The sequence below is a fragment of the Agelaius phoeniceus genome, chromosome 7, assembly GCF_051311805.1.
Source record: "Agelaius phoeniceus isolate bAgePho1 chromosome 7, bAgePho1.hap1, whole genome shotgun sequence".
In the NCBI taxonomy this organism is placed as follows: Eukaryota; Metazoa; Chordata; class Aves; order Passeriformes; family Icteridae; genus Agelaius; species Agelaius phoeniceus.
This window is the reverse complement of record NC_135271.1, coordinates 29,690,051-29,714,102: the sequence shown is the minus strand read 5'-3', so window position 1 is coordinate 29,714,102 and position 24,052 is coordinate 29,690,051. Positions and strand designations below refer to the sequence as shown.

Here is a 24,052-nt window from a genome sequence, read left to right as displayed (position 1 = left end):
TCAAGTAACAGATTTATTGACAAGTTGCAGTATTTAGCAGGCAGACATACTTGCAATTTCTGCTCTTAAGTCACATATATCTAATTATTCCAAAATATTTGATGCAGCTGTCTTCAACATTCATAATGGAAATACACGAACGCTTTCCTTTGTGGCCACAGCCTGATACAAACATCAATTATCTTGTTGATGGAAAACATTAAAATATACCAGGTTGTACAGCATACATAAGCAGCAGGATGTTATGTTTCTGTCACACTGCAACCAGACTGACAGTAAAAGGAATTACTTTTTCAATTTAAGTCTTGCAGGAAACTATAGCAACTATAAAACAACTGCTTGTTGAATAGTAGCTTATGCTGCTAAAATCACTTTTAATTCTTAATACAAAATAGATGGAAAAGTAGCTGTAATAAAAATTTGTGTACTTAAAAAAAAAGGGAAAGACTTTTTTTTAAAAAGGGTGAGAAGACTTATTCATATGCTTGAGCAAATAATTTTAATACCTGGATTTCTTTCCCTCATTACATAAAATTTTTATATGGACATATAAATGCTGTTCTTGCAGTTTTAAAAGGGCAGCATAATGGCTATCAGATACAATACTTTGTCTTCAGCCTTTTCAAAATATTGCAGAAAACATGCAGGTCCTAAGATTCTGCCTTTAGTGCACAGGAATCTGAGTGACACTAAAGTAATTTGGAGGATACCTGAGGTTTATTAGAAACCTGTGTTAGCCAATCAGCTAAAATCTAGAATGTTTAGCTACTCTAAACCCTAATCCAGATGTTAATTTAGGATTCTTTATATATTAGATTTAAAAATCATTAATTTAAAAGTTTTATGATTTGAAAAAGTTTTGTCTTGAATTGCACATGTAACCAAGGCTTTCATAAAATCTTTACTTGAGGGTGGCACTTCTGATTTAAACTGCAAAGGCTAATTTCAGAATGTAAAAATCTGCTCTTGATAAAGCTGTCACTACCACCGTAAGGCAAAACTTCAGAATAAATTGTTTATTCCATTATATAATTTCCTATTTTGGGAGAGTGCTGAATATTTCTATGGTTTTAAGATTGGGTAGATTTGTACAAAGCCATTACTTATTACTTATTCCACTTGGTATTTGCCCAGCTTTAATCCCCTGATATTGCAAACATTGTCACAGCAATTCTGTCTTTTTAATTGGAGTATGTTAACTTTAAGGGAGGAAAAAACCCACCTGATCTCAGGTGTAAGCAGCTCAAAAATGTTCCTGGTGTTAGACAAGAGCAGAGTAGTAAAAACTGAGGTATGACAGAAGAAATCTGTGAAGTCAGGGGGAAGCCAGACTGTAAACAGGCATCACTATTTCATCACACTAAAATATGGAGAACATCCAGCAACACGAAAAATACCTTTCATGGGGATTTTTTTCCTCGCTGTGGCCTCAGTATTAAAGCTGCAGTTATAATGCCTCTAAAATACATCAGTGACACATACCATTTAGTAAAATTTGTTTTGCTCAAAACGGAAAAAACGTTCTAAATCCAGAGCATCTGGTTTTGTTTAGTAGCATTCTGGTTGGAATGCTGACTAAATATAACTTTCTACCATTTTCTTCAGAATAGACACGAGTAGAACCACATCTCTTCATTTTACAAGGGAGAATAACAAAGTTCTCTGAGAAATATTTCCAATTTCAGTAGTGAAGGCAGAAGAGGCGGTGACACTCACCCCAACTGCCTGTGCTTTGCCTGCCCAGGTCAGTGGCTCTCTGCAGGTGATTTTTTGGGGATGAAGCGGTAGTAGAGGTACTCATCGCGGAACTCCAGCTCGTTGCTTATGTGCTGCAGCATGCCTCCTCTCAGCAGCCTGTCCCCGTACACCACTGCCTCCCCACGGTCAGAGGCAAGGCCAACCTGCATCAGCCAGCTCACCAGGTCACAGCCAAAGAAGATACCAGTGGAGACCTTGGCACCACACCTGTATGTCAAAGGAATGATTCACCCACATGTTCTGTAAATCTGGTATCACCACTGCACGATGGGGAAAGGCAAGGAAAAACAGCAGGAAACAAGGAGAGACATCATGATAGTTAAGAGCATGTTAGAAAAGAATTTGCAAGTTTTGTATATTTGGGACATGCCAGTATTCACTACCTTTTCCTACAGACATTTCAATGAGAAGTAATATGGACATACAAAGTTGTTTTAGGCTTCTAAATGAAATTCAAATTGCAAATAAAATTCAGTGGACATCAGTAGCATTCTTCCTGAAAACTAACAAAATGTAATTCTATTTCTTGGATACTTACTTCCCATGTACTTCTTACCATGACCCTTTCTGCAACAAAGTATCTGACCTGAAAGCAACCTAACCCCAGCAACAGGGATTCTGTTTGAATTTTAATTCTTTTCATAATTTCTGAACACTTTTAAACAGACACTAACTGCTTACACATATTGTAAACAAAGCCCATTTATAACTTGCATATCCTGTTAAATATTGACCACACATTATTATTACTAAGAATAAACAAAACCTTTACAACAAGACTATTTTTTAAACTAATTTATGAGGCAATGATGCTATCATCTGCCTAGTTGCAGCAGACATATCATGCAAAAATTAACCTGCAGCAATGAATGTTTCTGGTTATCTAAAATCTATTATGTGGTACCCAAGCACAGGGTTTCTAGAACTGATTAAGAGCTAAAAGACAGCATTTTTTCCCTAATTTTTTAAAGTTAAAAGCAGCAGTAACACAGAGCAAGTGTTAACATCTATTAGCAGATGCAAAAATGAAAATAAATTAAAATCCATGGTTACAACGTCTCAGTTACAGCACATTTAAATCAAAAAGGATAGGATCAAGTTAGATGAATATTTAAAATGACAAGATAAATGCATTGTTTTAATTCATAAGGGGAAATAAGACACGAACCAAGTTCTGCACAAACATAGTATTACAACAATAAGGCAACAAATGTCATAATTTCATGTATTCTCAGGTGGATATGAATAATAAAAACCACAAAGTACATCTAAATGAACAGCCCTAAGCCCAAGAAACCACAATAGCAGCAGAGGCATGGGAAAAACAGCTGTAAAACCTGTTCTATTTCACAAGATATTTTCTGATACATCTTTCTTGTGGGACATTACTGACTTCTGAAGGGACTGAACAAAATCATGATGCTGTCTAGAACAGTTCTGCAATATGGTTTTGGACTGCCTGACCATTAAAAGACCACCCTACCCTGCCTAGGTAGTCCTACTTAAAAGCTCACATTACAGGAACAGTCAGTGTCCTGTTAAAACACTTCATGTCTCCATTTCATACATTTAAATAAAGGCAGAATCTTTTCCTTGTTCCTGCTGCTTCTGTCTGCTTTTTTCTTCTCATCTATCTACACATATTTGAAGGCATAATCCTTGATTTAGGTAACATAATTTGCCTCTGAAATCTTTACTGGTCTCATAAATTGAAGTTTAGGCTTCATTAGAGGTATGAGTAAAAGAAATTATATAAACTCAGAAGCTGTCAAAGTCCTGAGCCCACTATAATCTCACATGTTGAGTGGCTTTTCAGTACACACTACAATCAGTTGCAACAGTTTTGCCTCCTATAAAAGCTACATATTAGTAAACATTTAGTTACAAATATGGACAGTGTCTTACTCTACAAAACAAACAAAAAAAACCAAAACAAACAAAGGGTCTTAATGCATTTCCACAGGTGTTATGGTGTACATTTTTTTAGAAAGATTTTATCCTCTGAACTCCAGTTAAATGCAAAACCTGGAGAAATCCCTTAGCAATATAAAACTTTTTATAATTTATTTAAAACCTAGGTGGGATAATATCATAACTTGCACCCCAATGTTTCAGTGTGAGGCTAGAAACATTTCTGTTACAGTTAAATTTCTAATCCTTATCTTGAGGTTTGAATAAATATACACAACAGGAATCACCTACAAAATGAACTGCATTTCATTGTTTTCAGAAGATGAGCTATGTGCTTTGTAACAGGTTATATGTGCAGGGAAGGACCTTACCTTCTGCCTTTGACAATACTTTTGACACAGTGATCTCTATGATAACGAACAAACTGTTGACAAGTCATCCTGATCTCCTCAGGCACTGAGGCATCTGTATGCCCTGCTGCTTCTCTTCCACCCCAGAAAAACTCAAGTCTACAAAACACACACACAAAAAAAGAAAAATTCAAGACAGCAAATCAAGGAGGGGCATTTTTTTGGGAAACTGCAAATAATAAAATGGACCTCCCAGGAAGCTTATCACCACCTCTTTTTGTGCCCAATACTTTGTATATAATCTTCCTAATATATTTGTATGGCTTTTGAACACAGAGGTGTTATTCTAGGCTTGGGCAGAAGGAAATTCAGAGAGTAGCTGGGAGCCAGCTCCAGCTGCTGGATTCACAGGGCAGCCAGTCAGCTCTAGGGTAAAGGCAGCTTGGTACAACTCACTCCTCCACTGTGGAAGGGTCTGTCCACACAAACTACTGGCATGGGGTTATGAACACAGTGCTTTAAAACAGTGATGACACATTCTGATTCAGCATCCAGATCTAAGTTTTAGTTTATCAGCTGAAATTATTTCTGAAGATCCTTCATTTGGCAAAAATTTCACCTCTAGGGAGCGTGCAGGACTTATGTTTCTGAAAGTGTCATTAGGATGGCAGAACAACCTTACTACAAGTGGGAGAGAAAAGAAATTTGGAAGCTTAACAAAATAGGAAACCAAATACTACAGCACTGAAAACTCAACACCCTTCAAAAATGATTATTAGAAATAATTAGGTTTATAGGTGTAAGTGCAAAGATTCTATTTACCTTCGCTTGAATGGCAGAATGATTAAATGCTTATCTAAGCCAAAAATACCGAAGCAAATGAAGCCCTGCAGGAAAAAAAAAATACAAGAAAATGCAACATGAAGCAAACACTTTGGTTTCTATAGGACAGAAGTTATAAACTCAGTGCCAAATACATTTCATGCAAAGTATCCCTCTTTTCTAAATATTATTAAAAATGCATTTTGTTTCTGCTTTGATTTTTCATTTGGACCTTAGAAAGACATATCAATACCTAATAGTCCATATAAAACCTTCAAAGAAATAGTTCACTAAAACTAATGCTGTGACATGCCACTTGACACTTTGGGATAACTGGCAACCTTACATAGCCAGGTATTGAATCTGTCTATGTTAGTGCCAAGGAAAGTACAGACTTGCTGTAAGTGCTAGAATGCTCTCTACTTAATTCCTTTCTCTGTGCAGCTTTTATATAGAGCTGTCATTACTTGATACTGCAGAGCATCCTGTAGGCACACGTGCCATGGCTGTGTAAAATGTTCCTCCAGAGTGTGCATTAACACTGCTTGGCTTTCACCTTCACAGGTGACAAAGCTGCCTTGTATAGTCAGGAGCACTGAACCAGGCCAGGTGCAGCCAGAACCAGCATCCATCTTCAGATCTTTGCTATGGTGCTGTCACTGAAACCAGAGATAGTCATTTAAACCTTACAGAGACAGCACCCATGGAGCTGCCTTGCAACTGATGTAACTCCACAGAAGAGACACCAGTGAAGCTTTGGTACAAATAAGGCTAAATTGCAAATCAGTTTCCATGAGCATTTGGCATTCAGTTGTCACTTGCACTTTTGAAAGTGTTCATGGTCATAGAAGATGTGCATTATCTGCTGCAACACCCACCAACATGGTCATTTTCAGAACAAACATAGGTAAGTACCTGACCAAAATTAAATACAGCACAGAAGAACTGCAGTTCCACATACAGCCTTCCAGGCTCTTGGTTGAACAGCCACCACAAGCAACTGGAGAGATTCTGTAAAGAAAATAGAAAAACAACAAAACCCACAAACATAACCTAACTTTCAAAAATCAAAAGTTTTCTTCTCCTCACATGCTAATAATTCTTGCACAGTGTTCATGGTCTCCTTATTCAGATAGAGACAAGTAAGAGGGAATAAGCACCTTAAAACATCATCTCAGTGAGGCTTAATAGCTTGGTGGGAGGGGGAACCTTGGTTGTTTTAAACATAACAATGCAAAACATAGCAGGGTAAGAGTTCTTTACATGTTTTTGTAAGGAACTTGCCTCAAGCATACTTAGGTTTTCAACATAACAGAGACAATAGGAGCCCAGACAGATTTGCAGTGTTTGTCTTAAGGCTGCTTAGCTGAGGCCAGTGCTTTCTACATATTTCTTGCAGAGTTAGGATTATGTTAAGGTGAAGCACATACCACTTCAGCTATTTGAGATGCCTGAGAGAAGGAGAAAACCTCCAAAGTTAACCCATTTGAGTGTAAAGGCTAATCCTTTAAAGTAACTCAACTTATTTCATAGTATCTACATAATCATTCAGACACAGCTAAAATATAGGCTGACAGTTGGGGTATCCTTTAAATATAAAAGATGCCAAAAAATACTAGCATGGACTACTTGGTACAGGAAATTTGAGAGGGAAACATTTCATTTTTCAATTTAACAGAACTTGAAAAGCAACAGCAGTAGCTACTAACCCACACTGTTGTGCTGCACTGTCCTGCTTTGTAGTATTATATATTTCTGCCACAGTATTTTCCATTTCAAATAAAAATGCTTCTCCCAACTGACATCCACAAGAAACTCAACTGAGCATTACATTCAGAGAAAAGCTTCTTGCCTTTGTCACAGTTAAAAAGTAAAATTATATATATATTTTTTATACCAACATTATGTGTTTTTTATACCAACACATTACATTCTGGTATTTCACACTTGTACAAAGGAGCAACCACCAACACATCTTGGAGTCAGTAATGATGAGTGGCAACACTAACTTAGCAATGTTGCTCCAAACACCACTAAAACCAACAAAATTGCATTTTCCCATTTAAAATAATCTTAAGATTATTTTTTAACACCTCAGAGAAATTCAAGTTCCAGTACAAGCCTGATCAGATAAAACAATTTTTGTAGTCTCCTCCAGAAACAGAATTCAGTTTATATTTTTAATTGATAATTCTCTAGGGAAGAAGACCAACTCTTGAGAAAACTGGGAAGAAGGGCAGTAGTGACGAATGATATAATGATATAACTTCACTTTTTTTTCCCCTTTAGGGTTCTCCAGTATCTTGCTCAGCATCATCAATCTTAACTTGCATTTAATTTATGATGTGGCACAGAAAAATTAACTGTATGACATCCCTCTTCCAGTAAGGAACCAAATATAGCCTCTGTTTTATTTAATGAATTGTTACTTAAGCAACTGGAAGATTTTTACTGGATTGTCTACATAGTTTTCCTAAAAATCATTCTACTTCAAAGAGTTAACATGGGGATACAGAATATTTACAGCAAATAGGCCAACAATAAGAAGTAAGCACAGCAGCACATGTCTGGCCAGCTGTTTGTCTCCAGTCTGTAGAAGCTGTTCTTCCTGAGCCAACACACACGTTTGAGCACTGCAGTGACTCACACACTGATCCACTGAAAAACAAACCAGAAATTCTTCATTAGGCTTCTATCTTCAGAACTCCATGAACAAACTTGTTCATGTAACTTGCTGGGTCAAATTACCTTGTTAGGTAACCCTACTGAAGTGACACACACAAAATTTAATATTGGCTTTGACAATAACCTGTTCAGACACCTTACTCTCAAATGAAACAGTTGAAGTTTATGTGTGCTCCTAAATTGATAAAAGCTTTTCCAACAGAACTTTTCTCTCAAAGATTTAATTCAAACTGAATGTGTGGTTAACATTGAGAAAACACTATTAGAAGTAATGAAAATAATGAAAAAATATTTCTCTGAACAGTTTTTAAATTTTAAATTTATTTCTGAAAAAAATCAAATATACTGTCAGCTCTAATGTTTTTACTCTGCATCTGTGTTGTTTACCTCTACATCAGACAGAAAAACATATTTATTTCAGGTCTGTGACTGTATTTTTAACACAGTATATCAGAACATGATCATAATTCTACCAATGAACGGAGTCAAACACAATGAGAATGGATGCTTGTCTTCCAGCTACAGAGTTCTAAGAAATTCTGAGTATCTTCCTCTAGATGGCAGTGAAAAACTTCCTGGCAAGGCCATATGAAGGAATTGGTACCAGATGACTCGAAGCAGTTCAGTGAGATAACAGAATAATTAGTAATTATTGCAGCCAAGGTTACACAAGTGTATGCATTACAATTTGCTTTTACTGATTTATAGTTTTGAAGTGTTCACTCAGGAGGTTGAAATAATTTCCACTCAACCAAAAAGTATTTTCTACCTTATCTTTCAGGATAAGAAAATTATATTGGCCTTCCTTTATTCTTGAAGACATTCTTATGGTGCTTGTCTGAATTACTTAATAGATAAAATAGTTGGCAATAGGCAGAAAGGGAGCATTTTGTTGGATGTGACATAACTGAAGTATGCTTCAGTGTGAAATATTTAGATTAATTGAAATTTATGCTGCATGCAAACAAAGCATCAGGATATGATCTCCTTGTTAAGAATGCATGAAAACAAGAAAAAAAATAGGAAAAAGAGCCGAGTTGTACTGGCAGCCAGCTTTGATTACTGACACTGATGTGCAGTGAGAATGCACTGGGCATGCAGTTTTCAGACAGGTGTTGAACAGTCAGTTCAATCCAGTTCTTTTCTATTTTAGTGACTCCTAAGGCCCTCTTAGTTGATTTTCTCCATCTCTCTTCTCTAGACATAAATAGAACACAGCAGCATGGACATTTAATCGAATTTGCAGTAAGCACTTGCTCCTCTAGATCTTATTTAGTGTTCAAAACCTGTGCCTGATTACAACAAAGGCTTTTTAAAAGATGCAAGATGTGAACATGAGGATGTAAAAAAGTGGTTTATGTTAAAAACTTGACGCAAAGTAAGGTTATGCATCCAATTTCCCAGCATCCAAACAAGGAAACAATGGAGAGGTAAAGTCTGAATGCTCAGAACACACCAAAGTATCTTTGTGGTAAAAAGTGACATCCAAAACAACTGTCCATCTTGCACACTGAAAGACTACAAACAACTATTAGCAGAAGAGAACAAACAGCTATAATATTGCCTAATAATTGATTTTAATACAAAATATCAGTTATCCAGGTGGAGTCAAGAAACAATAGCTCCAACAGTTTCTTTGTGAGAATAACACACAGATGTTGGGGAAGAGTCTGCAGTATTAAAACAAGGAGATACTACTGCTTTACCTGTCTCAATTGGAGGAATCTTGCTTTCAACAGCATCTGACACTGCTTTGTTGTCTTTAGCACAGGATAATTCACCATTAGTTGATTGACAAGGACAGCAACCTATTAAATATATACAGTAATAGGATAGTTAGCTTCCTTCACTACCATAATTTATTTTCCAAGTGTAACAATACATTCTATGCAGCTTTAACTACTATGCTCAAAAATAACCCAAAAGAAGACAGACTTAATTTTTCCAGTTTGTTGAGAGGGTAAATGGGTCACTAATACTAATAGTTCAACATAACACTACCACCATTGAAGCAACAGAAGCACTTTTAGTTACAGGCAAAAAACTAGGAGGTGATCAAAAAGGCTACATACAAAAAGGATTAGAAACACATTGAGTGTTTCTGTTGGCATTTAATCTCAGTGAGACAATTTAGTAGGTAAACAATCTAAGATGCCTAGTGGGCTGCATTTATCACATTCTTATCAAGGCATCGCTACTTACATAAAAATCATCCACTTGTTCACTTACACAACTCTTACAATGGTAACAATCAAACTTTAGGAACACAAACCTAAATACTTGGGCAGTTATATCTAGATTTTCTTCTGTCCTAATCTAACACCTGAAGCTGTAAACTGTCCTTCTCAGAATAACATTTGAAATATTAGTTCATAGCACCCTAAGCCAATTATTCTTTGTACCAATATACTTTGTCTACCTTTTTCTGCAGATGTCTGTGCAGAAGATCTTGGAGAAGACTGTGCAGAAGATTCTGGAGAAGACTGTGCAGAAGATTCTGAAGAAGACTGAGTCGTAGGGGCTGAAGTATGATTCTGCCCACTCCCTTCCACTTCAACCTCCTCCATTGAACTACGTGGTGAGTATGGGTTCAACACCCCATAGCTGGACCCTTGCCTACTTCTGTTCATGCACATCAGTGAGATACCTGACATCAATATACTGATGAACAGTACCACTGCTGTGGTAATTATCTGGTAAGAAAGCAAAGAAAATGCACTTAAATATAGGAAAATAGTTGCACATGTCTGTCTTTCTAACTTCTGTACTTTTCTAAATACACTTACAAATGAGTCTGAACAAGACTATGTTTCCTATATTTACTGCTCTTGCACCTCATGGCACTGAAAGAGACTAATTTTCCTTGCCTGAGTAACTGAGCTTTTTTTGTTTGTTTTTTAAAGTGTGGACCCGTTTCCCATGCAATCCAAAAACATCCCCTCATTGTCTTCCCCCTTCCTCTCAGGATCACCAGTTTCTGGGTTAAGTTCTGCTCAGGTACCTTTTCACTCCAAAGAGGAATGTGCTCTAATTTACATTCTTTAGCCAATGGGGAGCATCCTATTAATTAGCCTTTCCTTCTAATCACCTGCACTGATACCCAGAATCCACTCTGAGGCTATTTAGTATTTGTGAAAGTGCCACATGAACAATCCTGAGTGACCCATGGACTCTACCCATAAGAAAGAGAGGGAGAAAACATAACAAATACCTATGCTAGTACACTCTATATCCTCTGATAAGAGGAACTATTTGCTGGCAAAAATGGTAGTTCAGGGTCTTTCAACCTATGATTGTGCTGAGAAGCCTGCCATAGTGCAAGCAGTTACTGCTACACAGGTGATGCATATCCTATCTATTACAGACCAAAAGCCATTCATTAGATACTGGATAACAACAATTTTAGATAAATATCATGCTAGAATACAAATTAGTCATCAGGAAAAGAGCTCTGTAATTCATTACCACTCCTAAGTTTTTTCTTTAAGAAGCCTACTACCTTTTTTCCTTAGTCATAGCTGCCTAAACGTGAAGGTCCTTCTCCAAACAAATGTTCCTAGTGGCTCATGACAGAAATACGTTTTTGTATCAATCTATAAGCATTCTACAAGGATACTTTTATTACAGTAGCCTGCACTTTGACTGAAAGCTACTTGCACAGGTAGCATGGCAGAAGTCTGAAGTGATGAGGACAGAACATGTTCCTACCTGATGCTTTCCATAGAAAAAGGCAGAGTCAATACTGGTGTTGTTACGTTCACCAACAATTAGTAAGATTCCTACCAGAACTGTTGGGACTCTGAAAGAACAGAACAGGAAGTACATAACATATTTATCATGCTCCTACTAATTCAGCAGGGAAGCATTTGAATTAACTTACCCCCATCCAGCTACGATGATAAACCCAATGGGAATCTTTACTGTTTCTCTCTTCTTCAACAGAAACAAAGAAAAAGATAGAAAACCTAAAAAAACACCAAACAAAACCAAAAGAAAACCAAAATAAATGCCTTGTGTATTATTAAAAAGGGAACTGCTAAGTACAGAGCCTAGAAACTCTATGATGTGACCTGCTCAATAGCTTAAGATATTCTTCTCAGACCTTTAAGTATTCCAAAATCATTTGTTTGACTGTATTCTGAGAAAGTAAATTAGAAATACCCATTGCCTAAAAAATCATGTTAATAGTGAAACACTGAAAAACTGCCAGGACATTTTATATTAAGTATTCACTTCTAAAAGCTAAGAAAGGTTCACAAGAGTAAAAAAGATGTCATAAGAACATTTAAGATACAAGTAACTCATTTCCTGAGGTATAAACAGCAGTTTTCTATCCTAACACTCTTTAGCAACCAACAAATAGTGTTGCATTCAGTTATAACATTTCTGTAAAAACTGACTAGTCCTTTGTAAAGTCTATGATAAATTTAACTAAAAAGTTTTGCATGTTTTTACCTAACTCTTTTGGGAGTATCTTCTGGAACTGCCTAGCCTACTCACACCTCAGCAGCTCAGCAACATTCTCATGTGGAAGCAAAGCTGGTATTTATATTAGGTCCTACCAATCATGAGCTATGTACTTCAGCTAAATAAATACAACTCACTCCAGAAAAACACCACAGGAATTAAACCTGTAGATTCTGGACAAAAATATCTTGAATATCTAAAGTCACTTTTCTTTTAATCATATATGTAAGGTACTCCAAGCTTCTTGAAGCATCTTTCAATTCTTTCTATTTCAATTCCTGCATTAATCTTATGTGCACATATTGCTTTTAGAAACTACAGTTTCCAGGGGAAAGAGGCGTTTAAGCTACCTGGGTATTTCCCTTCACTCTGTATTTTCTATTTTTTTTGTTGCACCAGTTTTTAAATCTACTTAATGCTGAATAATTAAAATCTTAAAACTCTGCATTAATTAAAAAGCATTATTAAGACTAGCTGAAAGGCAACCCCCATATTCACTCTACTTGTAGTTGCTTCTGCCTTGAGAGTGGGCTCTTGTCTCTTGTCACACACCGGCCAGTCTATTGTATCCAGCAAAGGCAAGCCACAGCTGCTCAGCAGAAGCTTCCACCAGCAGCAGCAGTGCCTAACACTAAACCTCAGCACAATTTCAAGGTATTCACATTTGTAGAACTACAAACTAGTGAAAGGAACAAGTACTCTGAAGAATATAATCAACATTATTTCAGGACACTAATCTTTCATTAAGTACTTGGGCTCTGCCCAGGAAAATCATACCCGTCCATAGGTAGGTGCTGTAAAGTGAGCTGTAGAGGAATATAAATACAAGGATCTGGATGGTGATGTCTTTCTCTTTAACAGTGAAATTCCATGCCACCATTCCAATGCAAGCAATAAACTGGAAAGAAAAGATACCATCATTTAAACTGGGAAAGCAGAATGACAAAAAAAAAATTAACAGAGAGCTATATACCTGCAGTGAGCTTTAAACTCCACCCCCAGATGAACTGGAGGGTGATTTTATGAAATGGATACTTCATTTAGCAGTAAAGTACTGCCACAATTGTGTCACCTGACTTTGCTACCTTATTTTCAGGAGGGGTTTTTTGACAGCAAGTATATAGCTCATATAAACTAGAAGTAAGGCAAATCAGGTAATGCCCCAACGTTGTATACCTTAGGTGATGTTTTTGGCAAGTACAAACCACTTAACTAAAATTATTTGCACATGAAAGTGAGGTTAATTGGTGTTTGTTCAGCCAAGAATTGCACCAGTTGTCACACACTGATATTGCATATATGATAATTTTAACACTGAAGGAATCTAAAAAGATAGGCTGAAGTATTGTGGAAACAGTAACAAAATAGTTCTATTTTTTTAAGATGGTAAAAAAGCTTTGTTTCTGTACCAAAAGCTTTGTTGGTACAGAACAAAAGCAAGTGCAGTTCTCATACATGACATTTTTAAATGTGACTCCATGATCAGATTAAAAACAAAACCAACTACAGAACACTTCAGAAAGCACTACCATACAGATGTTATAGAAGCACAGGCTGTTCCAGTAGTGCAGTTGACTTCAAGAGAATAAGGAAGTCTTTAGTGTTCTCTCAGATTAAATAACAATTAAAATTAATCCAGAGCCACTTGGCATTGGCCTTCCCTAGCCACCAGCCATACATTCCCACACATCCTTGCACCAGCACTTGCACCTGCTGATCTCTCTGCAAGAGCTTCAGGGATATAAACCAGTACAAGGATTATTTTTCTATTTAGCTCCTTGAATAGGGTTACTATAGAGTCAAACACAAGCTGCTGCTCCTGGTATTGCTTCAGATGGGCATAATTGAAACAGAAGTGCTCTCAAAAGTATTGGGCAATAACTAAGAAAACATCTCAGAAGCCACCCTCTGTTCTGATTGTTTATAGCTCTGTTTAGCAATCACAGTGCCCACATTAACTATCATTTTCTTCAAGGGTGTATTTCACAGCACTGAAATTGTTTAGACAAGTCACACATTAGATTCACCTGCCCTCCACAGTTTGCTATAAAGATCTCACTGTAAAAATCAAACTTCCAAAATTGTTAAAAACTTAAACCTTAAACCTCACACAACAGCATTCTCCTTATTACTGACCTGAGCAACAAGTAGATGTGTTGTAATCATATGAGGAATCTGTTTGTATTTCTTACTCAGAACAACAACAGTAAGAGACCAGGTCTGTAACATACAAGAAGAAAAATTAATTAAAGAATAAAACAAAACCCAGAAGAACAAGATAAGTATTCTGGCAGATGATGATGAAATGAAATACACAACAGATCTTAGCAACATGACTGCTACAATATGCTGCCAGCCCCTTTGCCTCAGCAGCTGTGGTCAGAAAAAGCATCTTGGTGCACTCATGCTGGTGAAGTATTTCCAGTAAAGACCAAGCACTTGTCTGGAGCATGCAGAAACCTTTTAGTTCCTCAGGACACAAATGACCAAAGTGTAGCCTGGCAATTTAGAATTTAAAATCCACACCCACATTCCCTGAATCTCCCAAAATTATCTGACCAGCAAGAGGTAGCATTCACTTCTGGCTTCCCTTCAGGCAGAGTTTCAAGGCAAGAGGACTTCAGTGAGACAACAACTTCAGAAAATTCCAACTCCTTCCATGGATGGAAGGATGTTTTTATTTTTAAAAAGCAAATAAAATAATCATACTATCTATACTTTCTATAAAACCAAAGCAAAATTGACATTGGACTTCTGGATTACCAACTCAGTTTTTAAGAAAATAATTTCTAGTACAGAAATTTGATAAACAAAAATTTTTCAGGTTAAACTATTTCATTAATGCTCATTAAGACTTCATTAAAAAAATATGCACTGACATTTCTGAAGCTGAAGTTTGTACACAGCCTTCATTACTGTGATATCCAAGCACCTCACTTGGCTTGATGTAACTAGTCTCTGTGGTGTAAACTAGTACTTTAATTCCCCCACACCCTGTTACTAAAACAAGAACACAAACCTAACAAAAACCCTCTCAAGCTCTGCACTAAACGCTCTAATTCAGTCACTCATCTTCCTGTAGAGTGCAGCTTTGCAGCAGACCCACTGCCTAATCAGGATGTTTAACTCCTTCCTCCCCCTGTGCTGAGGATGTGAAGAGGAAGCACAGCTCCTGCAGTGACTCAGTTGCTGCTGGGCTGCCCTGACTGGAGCTCTCTGCGCCTCCCCTGGCAGCGCCTACCAGAGAGATGAGGCTGACGATGCTGATGTCAAAGCTGACGTTCTGCAGGGCAGCTGCCAGGGGGTTGGGGTCCATGGAAGGGATGGTCAGCAGCCATGCAGAAACATACATGATGGGGGCAGACACAAACGTGCTGATCACCATGCCTGAGGTAATCTGCCAAGGGTCAAACAGAAACAACAACCCAGTCAATCGCATCTCAAGGTAAAGAATCTGCTTTCAGGAATACAACTACCGGCAAAATTGGATCTTTGAATTAAACATACCTAGAACTTTCACAAATAATGAGTTACTTCTATAACAAATTATTTAGAAGTTGAGCCAGAAAGTATCTGGTTTATACGCAGAGCTAAACTGAAAATTTTAACAAACTTCTGAAATAGCAGGAGTAGAGTTTCCTACTGCAGATTTCTACAGAGCTTTTTTATGGGCATCAAATAAACTATTAACTGCTGTCCAGGGGTAAATTTACACTGTCACAATTTGCTTTTGGATATAAACATTCACACAATAAATAACTAGAAAACCCATGTAGCTATACAAATATTAATATGCACCAATGCATGAGAAGAAACCATATATATTTACAAGTGATTTCTACTTTGGCTTCTCATTGTCTACTTTCTCAAATTTGTACAATGATGGAAGTGTGAGTTGTTATTCATACTAGAGGCTCTGCTTTAAAGAAATTTCCTAAGTTTGTAGAGTATAAAATTCTATCTTGCAAGATTTACTTTTATTGTCCCTTTTCCTTAAAAATACAAATACAACGAAACAACTCCAAAATAAAAACCATTAAAAACAATGAAAAATCAACAAAAGTGTGTTAATGTCACTTTAAGTGGAAGAAACAATTCTAAAATTTCTATTTAAAGTCAAAAAGGTACCCTCTACTATGTACATATAAAAAAAGTAAAATGCTTTCTATCACAAGATTTAACTGAAGGGCAGCACATTGAATCAGTTAAAGCTTAAGATCTTCCATAGATTTTCAGCTATGACACTATTCTTACTGAAGTCAGTAATGTAATTTCTTTTTTCCCCTACAAAAACATCTCAAAGATAAGTTTGTTGAAAAAAAACAGACAAAAGCAAAACCCCAAAAACCAACAAAGATACAAGTTCTTTATATATGAAGTTATCCTATCTCTTTCTATTAGAGTCACAAATTAAAAAAAAAAAAAAGAGGATGAGGGCTATCAAGACACTTAAGACATCAGGAAAGATCCTGGGAGTACAATTCTAAGATATGTATACTTCAGAAAAGCAAATTCTTCAAGCCTACTTATTTATTTATTTAATCAAAGAAAGTAAGCTCAAAGTTAGGACATATTTGGAAAAGTTTAACTACATACAATTCCTACTTCCATGTTAAATTGACTTGCAAATATTGCGACACCAGGTGCTGCTGGAAAAACTCCATAAAGAAATGCATAGTTTGATAAACTGGTGTGATTGACCACGTTGTCAGTCTTGTCCAAGAGCTCCACCATCTCTCTGCACAGAAATGGCAACATGAGCCTGAAAGAAAAGGGGAAAAAGTAATTGAAAAAATATTACTCAACCTACAATAGACTCTTCTTTAACCAGAAAATGAATAAAAAGAAAATTTAAGGCTTTGAATACTACTTATGAAAAAACATCACTTGGAATGATTGCTTTTATTGTTATCAAAGTATTTCCCAGCTGCTTAAAAATCTTCCATTACAAATTACATTAAAATAAAAAAGGACAAACATATCAACAAACTTGGGTATAGAAGCAGCTTCCCTGACCGTGTAAACACATTCTTTGTACAAACTTCAAATTTAGAATGCCAAGACATTAAAAACTCTCTCATTTTACAGCTGTTACAGTAAAAGTAGCTATAAGCAGTCAGCAGCTCTGAAATTCAGTCCACCTTTCTGCAAGCTGACTGAAATATAATAAGGGCTCAAGCTCAAGTATCCCATGCCAAAAGTTCTGGCCAGCAAACCAGTGACATCAAGGCTATTTCAGCAATAGCCCAGATCTCACACAGACTCAATGTAAATCTTACATAGGCCTACAGTAAACAAAGTGGTAACATTAAATCCCAGTGTTTTTCACAGTTTTTTTCATTACAAAATTTGTCATTAAGCTGGTTTACAGACTAGGTCTTTAGCTTTGAGAGTTAGTTGTACTTGATACTGAAATGCACCTTCAAATTTTACAGTATAAACTTAAAACCCAAACATTCTATTAAGTTAATTGTAGTTCTGTAGGAAATAAAATATTTTATATTAAATAAATGAATATTCCCTGAAATATATTCAAGGGAAGATTATGATAGTACAAGTTCTAAACAGAGCTTGGCATTTATTCATGCTTAAAAGTCAAGCAGTTTTAGAGCATGAAGTGACCATTTTTATGCTCTTCGAGTATAGTTTCAAAGACTTATAGATAAAATAAGGAGAAACAACTAATTTGGAGATGCCAAATAATTTGTTTAAGCCAAATAAAATACAAATACTAATCTAATCTATTTGAACTCACTACTATCTATTTATTCAGTAAATTTTGATTTAAGCCACTAATTCCCCAAATACCCAATTCATGACAGATGGCCTGTAAGCAGTCCATGAAGGCTCAGCACCTCTGAACTTCTTTCTCTGCAGAGCCTGACAACAGGTTTTTAGTCTATTAAATTTCCTTTAAAAATTAACAGCTGTATTTTATCAAAGAGTTTGGGAAGCACTCACTCAAATTCTGGGAGTGAAATGTACTATTATCATAATGTTTTTGAGAGAAAAGCCATCTGACCAGGGTATTCAGAGCTTAAAACATCTAGAGAACAAAAGTATAAGAATACATAAATTGAACTTACAGTTTGGCTGTGATGAGAAGGATCAGTGCAACAAACATACCCTTTGTCAGTTTTTTCGTTTGTCCCACCATAGTCAGTCCAAGGTAAAAAAGTGCAGAGCCAGAAAATGAACTGCCCAGTCCATCAAGGAAGTTTTCAAGGTATTCAGGAATTTTCTGGCCAAGAATAAAATTTGAAGCAATTCCTATGAAGACCATGAATACAATTGGGTTCTGCAAAACTCGAAGGAGTGCTAGGCCCACTATTTTGATTTTGCTCTGTGACACAGTGCGATTATTCCTCCACTTCTGGATTTCACAGAAGATAAACCCCAGGGGGTTTAGCATCATAAGAGATATTGGAGCCACTAGGTAAATGTACTGGAGATACTCTGGGTAAGTGGTTTGATATAAAGCTTCAACTAGAAGACAGGAAATGAAGAGTTATGAGTGATAACACTTCAGCAGAAAAATACATTGAAATACCGAAATTAAATTTTGCTCTCTGAAAACTAAAGAAAATTATTTAAGTTTCCTCCAGAAGGAACTGAAGGAATCCATTTCATTAACAATCAATATAAGATAATGCAGGAAGAGAAGTATGTTCTATCATGTTAGGCAACAATTATCTTAAGAACACATTAAAGACCAAAGATTAACTATTCAATGCTATTTAATCATCCTGCAATTAGCCACCAGAAACAGAAAAAAAGAAAGAAAAGAATGTAACAATTCTGTATTTCCTTTAAGTCATCCCAAACACTGGAAAAATTTTGGCTTTATTTCTGACTAGATTTTCCTCCCCAGAAACATGACAGTTGTGGAGAATTAAATGCACCTTTTCAGGATACAAGTTGCTTCCCATCTTAAGGGAGTCTCACTTCTTTGGAACTTAATCAGTTTCCAATGGGTAAGTCAGGTGTGATCTTTCTACATTGATTCAACACAACACAACAAAGCAACAACTGGGAAAAAATTTTTATTACATAATTATTGGTTCATTCTCTGGGACTATTTAGGACAAGAGTTACTGCTGTAGTTATGGTCCCTCAAGGAACTCCAAATCATAAGCTTTTGCCTTCATTACTACTACATACTTCTGAGTCAAAGAAGAATTGCTTCTTATTTCAAGTTTGTACTAAAGGTGCTTCAAAAATAATGAAAATGGTTTGGAAACATATAAAAGATTCAATTCTAATGTGAATTAAAAAAAACCTCAATGCTTTAAAAGTAGAATGTTCTCTTTTACCTGACTTACAATTGTTATATTTAATAACTTTTTGTTATTAGTCATTATCAATGACAATTATCAATCAATATTAGTCAATATGCTATAGTTATTAATAGTATGTCAATTATAAGATATGTATATATTGCTAATTCTATCATAATTATTACATATAATATGCATTAGATATATACTATGCAATTCATAATTATTAATAACATTATTAACCTTTTCTGAAAAAGTTTTTCCTCGTGACTACATTTTTCAAAATCCAAAGAGTTTTACCTTTGTATTATTTAAGCCTCTGGAATGACAGGAACTTCCAAATGCTAAATCAGCACTCACTTTGAACAGTCTCCTCTTTAGAGCAAATAAACTGACATTCTCAACTAGCTGATTTCTTATGTATATAAAAAAAAAGCACTAAGGGAGTTTTTACTTTTACAGGCCATTATTAAAATACATGTAGAAGAACTAGCTGTATAAAATTCTAAATAGACTGCTGAACAGAAGTACCAGGTTTGGGGTTAGTTACTGCATTGAACAAGCCAGTTTTAAGCACTAAACACAACCTGGTAATCAAAACCACTTTAAACATGCTGGACTTGTTATGCAAATAGGCTTTTTCCTAAAACCTCAAACCTGAGACTGATGTCTTATATTGCTTTATACAGAATGCCCACGTCACTAGAACACAACTCCACCCAAGTCTCGTGTAATTAATGTCTGAGTGAAAAATTAAAAAAAAAACCTTTACATTCTGGTAAAGTGAACCTGTATATTTAGGACAATAAAACAGGTCTATAATTATAAAATTAAGGTCTATAACTTTAAATCAGGTCAGAATGCATTTTACTGGCTACAAAAACTGAAGTAAGATTACTGAGTCAGTGGGTGGAAAAAAAATAAGAAATCAGTCTTACAGAATCCTTAAGGCAGTAAAAATAATCCACAACTCCTACCACTGATGAAAAGTTTTTCTTTTTATTTAAATCACGGTGCCTGCTTGCTGATCATAAGAAAAAACTGAAATCAAATATACTTTAATTTTTTAAAAAAATCAATTCTCCATGTCCCAGCTGCTCAAAAGTACATATAAATCACACACCAGTTGTCCATGCTTAATATAATGAGTATGATTAAAGTCACAGTGACTGTCACCCACACAGCACCTCTGCTACACCTTTGCTTTAACACACAGCTCTAGAGAACACCTGAATCTGATTGTCAGACTTGTATCATTATTACCCCGTAATTAAAAACCCCAAAGCTTTTTATCATAGTAATTCTGACTATATCAGGGGTGTGCTAACAAACCTCTCTGCCAGTTGGTTCTTTTTTACCCCAACATCACTTTTTAATCTAGAACTATCGTAACCATGATAATAGAAAAACAGTGATAAGCTTCAAAAATTTGACTCGCATTTTGATTTCGCTATGTGCAAATCTTTTCAAGAAAGTGCATAGTAAAGAAATAATAAATAATAAGAGTCATGTATTAAAGAAATTACATGGGATGAAGACTCAGGAATTATTAAGAGTTCAAAATGCCTTTTTAAATAGTGTTGGTTTAGTGCACAATTTGTCAATATTGATTTTTTTCTTTTACGAATTTCCACCGCCACAGCATTTAAAACAGTTTTTTCATTAAAAGATCAGGCTTTGTTCAAAACACTATCTCTGCCACATAAAAACAGCAAGGCATTCTTTGTTGACCAGTCCCTCAAACACTTCAGAGAAGCTTGGGTAATATTTTACTAATAGCAAAAAGTTTGCACAGGTGACAGCATGAAGCCAACACCAGTGAAAGTCTGGGGATGGGAGAAGGGAAAGGACGAGAGGAAATAAACCTCAAAAGCCTACAATGTTTCTGTTGCAGTAACTATTCCAGTAAAGCTCTAAATGTCATAGATTTTGTCACTATCATACCTAGAAAAAATATAAATCATATCTTATAAATCATGAAGTACCTGAAGAAATATGCAGTCTTATAAGAAAGTAAAAGTTGAAAGAATGTTTTAACCAGGATACAATGGAAATACATTCAGAGACCCCCAAAATACATATATTAAAAAAAAAAGAGAAGCTCTAATTGGCATCTAAAATGCATACCAAAAAATGCATATACAAAGGTATAATTCTCACAGCCCCATTTGTGGCATACTTCTGATTTCATTCAAGAGGAATAAATCTCAGGAAATGCAACTGAGGGAAACACAGTATTTTCATTTAAAAAAAGTATGCAATTGCATTTGTCTAGATTTTATATTTGCTTGATACATATCAAGCAAATTTGAAGAGAATAAGAAATATTGAAGATTCTCCTGAACATGCTGCCTTGGAATAATGAGAAGGATACTGTTAACTCCTAAAGTAATCTAAAATATGGATCTACTTGTTACATATAATCTGGAATTGCATATTTGACATTGCCTTTGTAGTTGTATTTTCAATTCTGTAATCAAACATCTTGGTTTTTGTTTTGCTAGAACCAACTCGCTCTCCTGTTTTGGTTTAATCTTTCCTAGATGATGAGCAGTCTCAAAGAGAATTTGAGAGGCACTTCAGAAATTATTTCAATTGCATGGAACCTCAATTCAGAAGTCAGTTTCAAATTATGGTTATATAAAAGCAAACACGTCTAGAACAGTGACAATTAATTTTAAAGAAGAAAACGTACTCACCTATTGGATATCCCAGTGCAAAGTCATTGCTTTGTGTAGCAAAAATAGGGTACAAACCTGCTTTGCTAAACCGGTTCTCAGGACTGGCTACCAACAATGTTAAAACACAGACTAAAAAAAACACAGCAGCTTTGGCAACTAAAACACTGTACAGGAAGGACCAATTCACATTAGAAAAATTAAGTACCACCATGTTTTTGAACAGTAAAGCCGGGAGTGCAAAACGGGACACAAAATTTCCCAGTCCTTTGGCCTGAGTTGATGTGATAATGTTGGCTCTTCCAGCTATGTAGCCACAAAGAATTATTCCAAAGCATTCCAACAGGGCTGGGAAAAGCCTGCTTATTGACATAGAAGGGGGATCGCCGGTGGTGTTGAGTCCAGCTTGTCCAGGCAAAGAAAGAGACATGTTAGCTGAAGATGAGAGGCTCTTTGCAGTCAAGTCTGAATAGCTATCCATTTCCTCTGATCACCTCTTCCAAAAGAAGAGTGTGAAATGATCTCATCTGTAAAAGGAACAAAAGTACACTTATTAACTTCATTCCTTTAAGCTTATGCCCTCTTAAATTATTACAGAATGGACAACAGGAATAGCCCCTACAAGAACTGAGCATCAGGAAAGAAAGATAAATGTGATGAAGAATCAAAGCTTCTTCACTCTCGTACAAAAACATTTGGCAAGGTCCTCTTTACCTTCCAGAAAAATTTAGAGTTTAAATTATCATATCACCCTTGAAGCTTGTACTTTGCTTCGAGCAACTTTGACCTCTCCCAACGTTTCAATATCATGTGCTAATGATACACTCTTGAGTTAGCAAAGAATCCACAGGTGACACAGCAGCCAGTGATCTAATTCATTGCACTAGAGCTGGCCCATATTTCTACATGCAATTCCTTAGGTCTGGACCAGGGAAATTTAAGCATGCATGAAGCATTTATTTATAACAGAAGTATCTGCTGACCCCCATTCCTCACTTGTTAGCAGCAATTGCCTTTGGAAGGGCTGATTACAACACCAGAGGTTCTATATGGAAGCAGACATGTAAAGTCTGCAAATCAGATGAAGAGAGTGGATATCAAACACAAATATTCATTGGTGAATAGCAAGGTCCTGCCAGAAACAGATCTGGCTTTGGCAATATAGCTCTGAAACCTGTGCAGTCCATCAGGTAACTGCACATAAAGTTCTGACGTGACTAAATCCTGGAGTACTTCGTTTAGGAAGTCAAGATGATTTACCTCACTTTGTAGGGATAGAAACTAAGGCAAAGGTGAACAGATTTCCCCTAAGCTATTTAAGGTATCAGTGGTAAAGTCAAAATTGCCAAGTCCCAAGCAATGCTTTGTACGGCACAATTTGTGCAAATTAGCGACTGGTTTAAGAGTCTTCCCAGCCTCTTTGTATCCTATCCACAAGGAACACAGAACACACCAGCCACGTAAATAAGCAAGTAAATCAAGTCAGTGCAAAGGTGAGGTCTTGTAAGGTCTGTTTAACACCCTGGCATCCAGCATATACATATTCACAAGCTTCAACTCTTTGACTCATGACTTATTTATGCCTGAGGCTTTTGGTAAGCACTTCTATGATGCTTTGGTAATTCATCCGGACTGAGCTGCTGCATCATCCAGATCTGTCTAGTAGCCTTGGCTATCCCTTCTCCCAAGGAAAATGAGTCTCACTCCAAGTAGGGCTTATTTTAAAGGCTTTACTTTCTTATATTATAGATGATAAATTAGCTTAGATTTATTTGGACCAGGAGCTCAATGTATTATTTGCTACAGAACAATGGAAAAACTTGCAAGAAATGAAGCAAACAACAAACCATTTCTTCTACTAAAAAACTTAAGGACATTGTTTGAATTTGCAAAATGTTCAAAAGAGGACCAGAGACAGATTTCCAACACTGAATTCTTGAAAGAAATCAGCCACATTCTATACTAGCTGCAAGGTAAAAAGCAGGTTTTCAGCACAGCTCCATGTCAAATTCTCCAAGCTTACAGCACTGCACAGAGGTAAGGCTCCCAGCAGTGCAATGTGTTCAACCTACCCACTGCTCTCTCAAGGTACTTTTCTTCAGCA

The 24,052-nt window shown here is 36.2% G+C and overlaps 1 protein-coding gene across 2 annotated transcripts in view; it reads right to left on the bottom strand.

Annotated features, from left to right (window-relative positions):
• GPR155 (G protein-coupled receptor 155) overlaps positions 1-24,052 on the bottom strand; it is a 26,832-nt gene continuing 2,780 nt past the window's right edge. The window contains exons 2-16 of one of the 2 annotated variants that reach the window (XM_054636842.2): positions 21,970-22,475; positions 18,080-18,479; positions 16,590-16,755; positions 15,235-15,390; positions 14,130-14,213; positions 12,771-12,891; positions 11,407-11,491; positions 11,235-11,325; positions 9,946-10,219; positions 9,233-9,334; positions 7,366-7,499; positions 5,757-5,852; positions 4,842-4,906; positions 4,041-4,178; positions 1-1,965 (exon numbers count right to left, since the gene is read on the bottom strand). In XM_054636842.2, the coding sequence (XP_054492817.2) occupies positions 1,746-1,965; positions 4,041-4,178; positions 4,842-4,906; positions 5,757-5,852; positions 7,366-7,499; positions 9,233-9,334; positions 9,946-10,219; positions 11,235-11,325; positions 11,407-11,491; positions 12,771-12,891; positions 14,130-14,213; positions 15,235-15,390; positions 16,590-16,755; positions 18,080-18,479; positions 21,970-22,429 (2,592 nt within the window). In that variant the 5' untranslated portion in view covers positions 22,430-22,475 and the 3' untranslated portion in view covers positions 1-1,745. Of the gene's footprint in view, positions 2,019-4,040; positions 4,179-4,841; positions 4,907-5,756; positions 5,853-7,365; positions 7,500-9,232; positions 9,335-9,945; positions 10,220-11,234; positions 11,326-11,406; positions 11,492-12,770; positions 12,892-14,129; positions 14,214-15,234; positions 15,391-16,589; positions 16,756-18,079; positions 18,480-21,969; positions 22,476-24,052 lie in introns of both variants that reach the window. The other variant, XM_054636844.2, reaches the window with a different exon arrangement.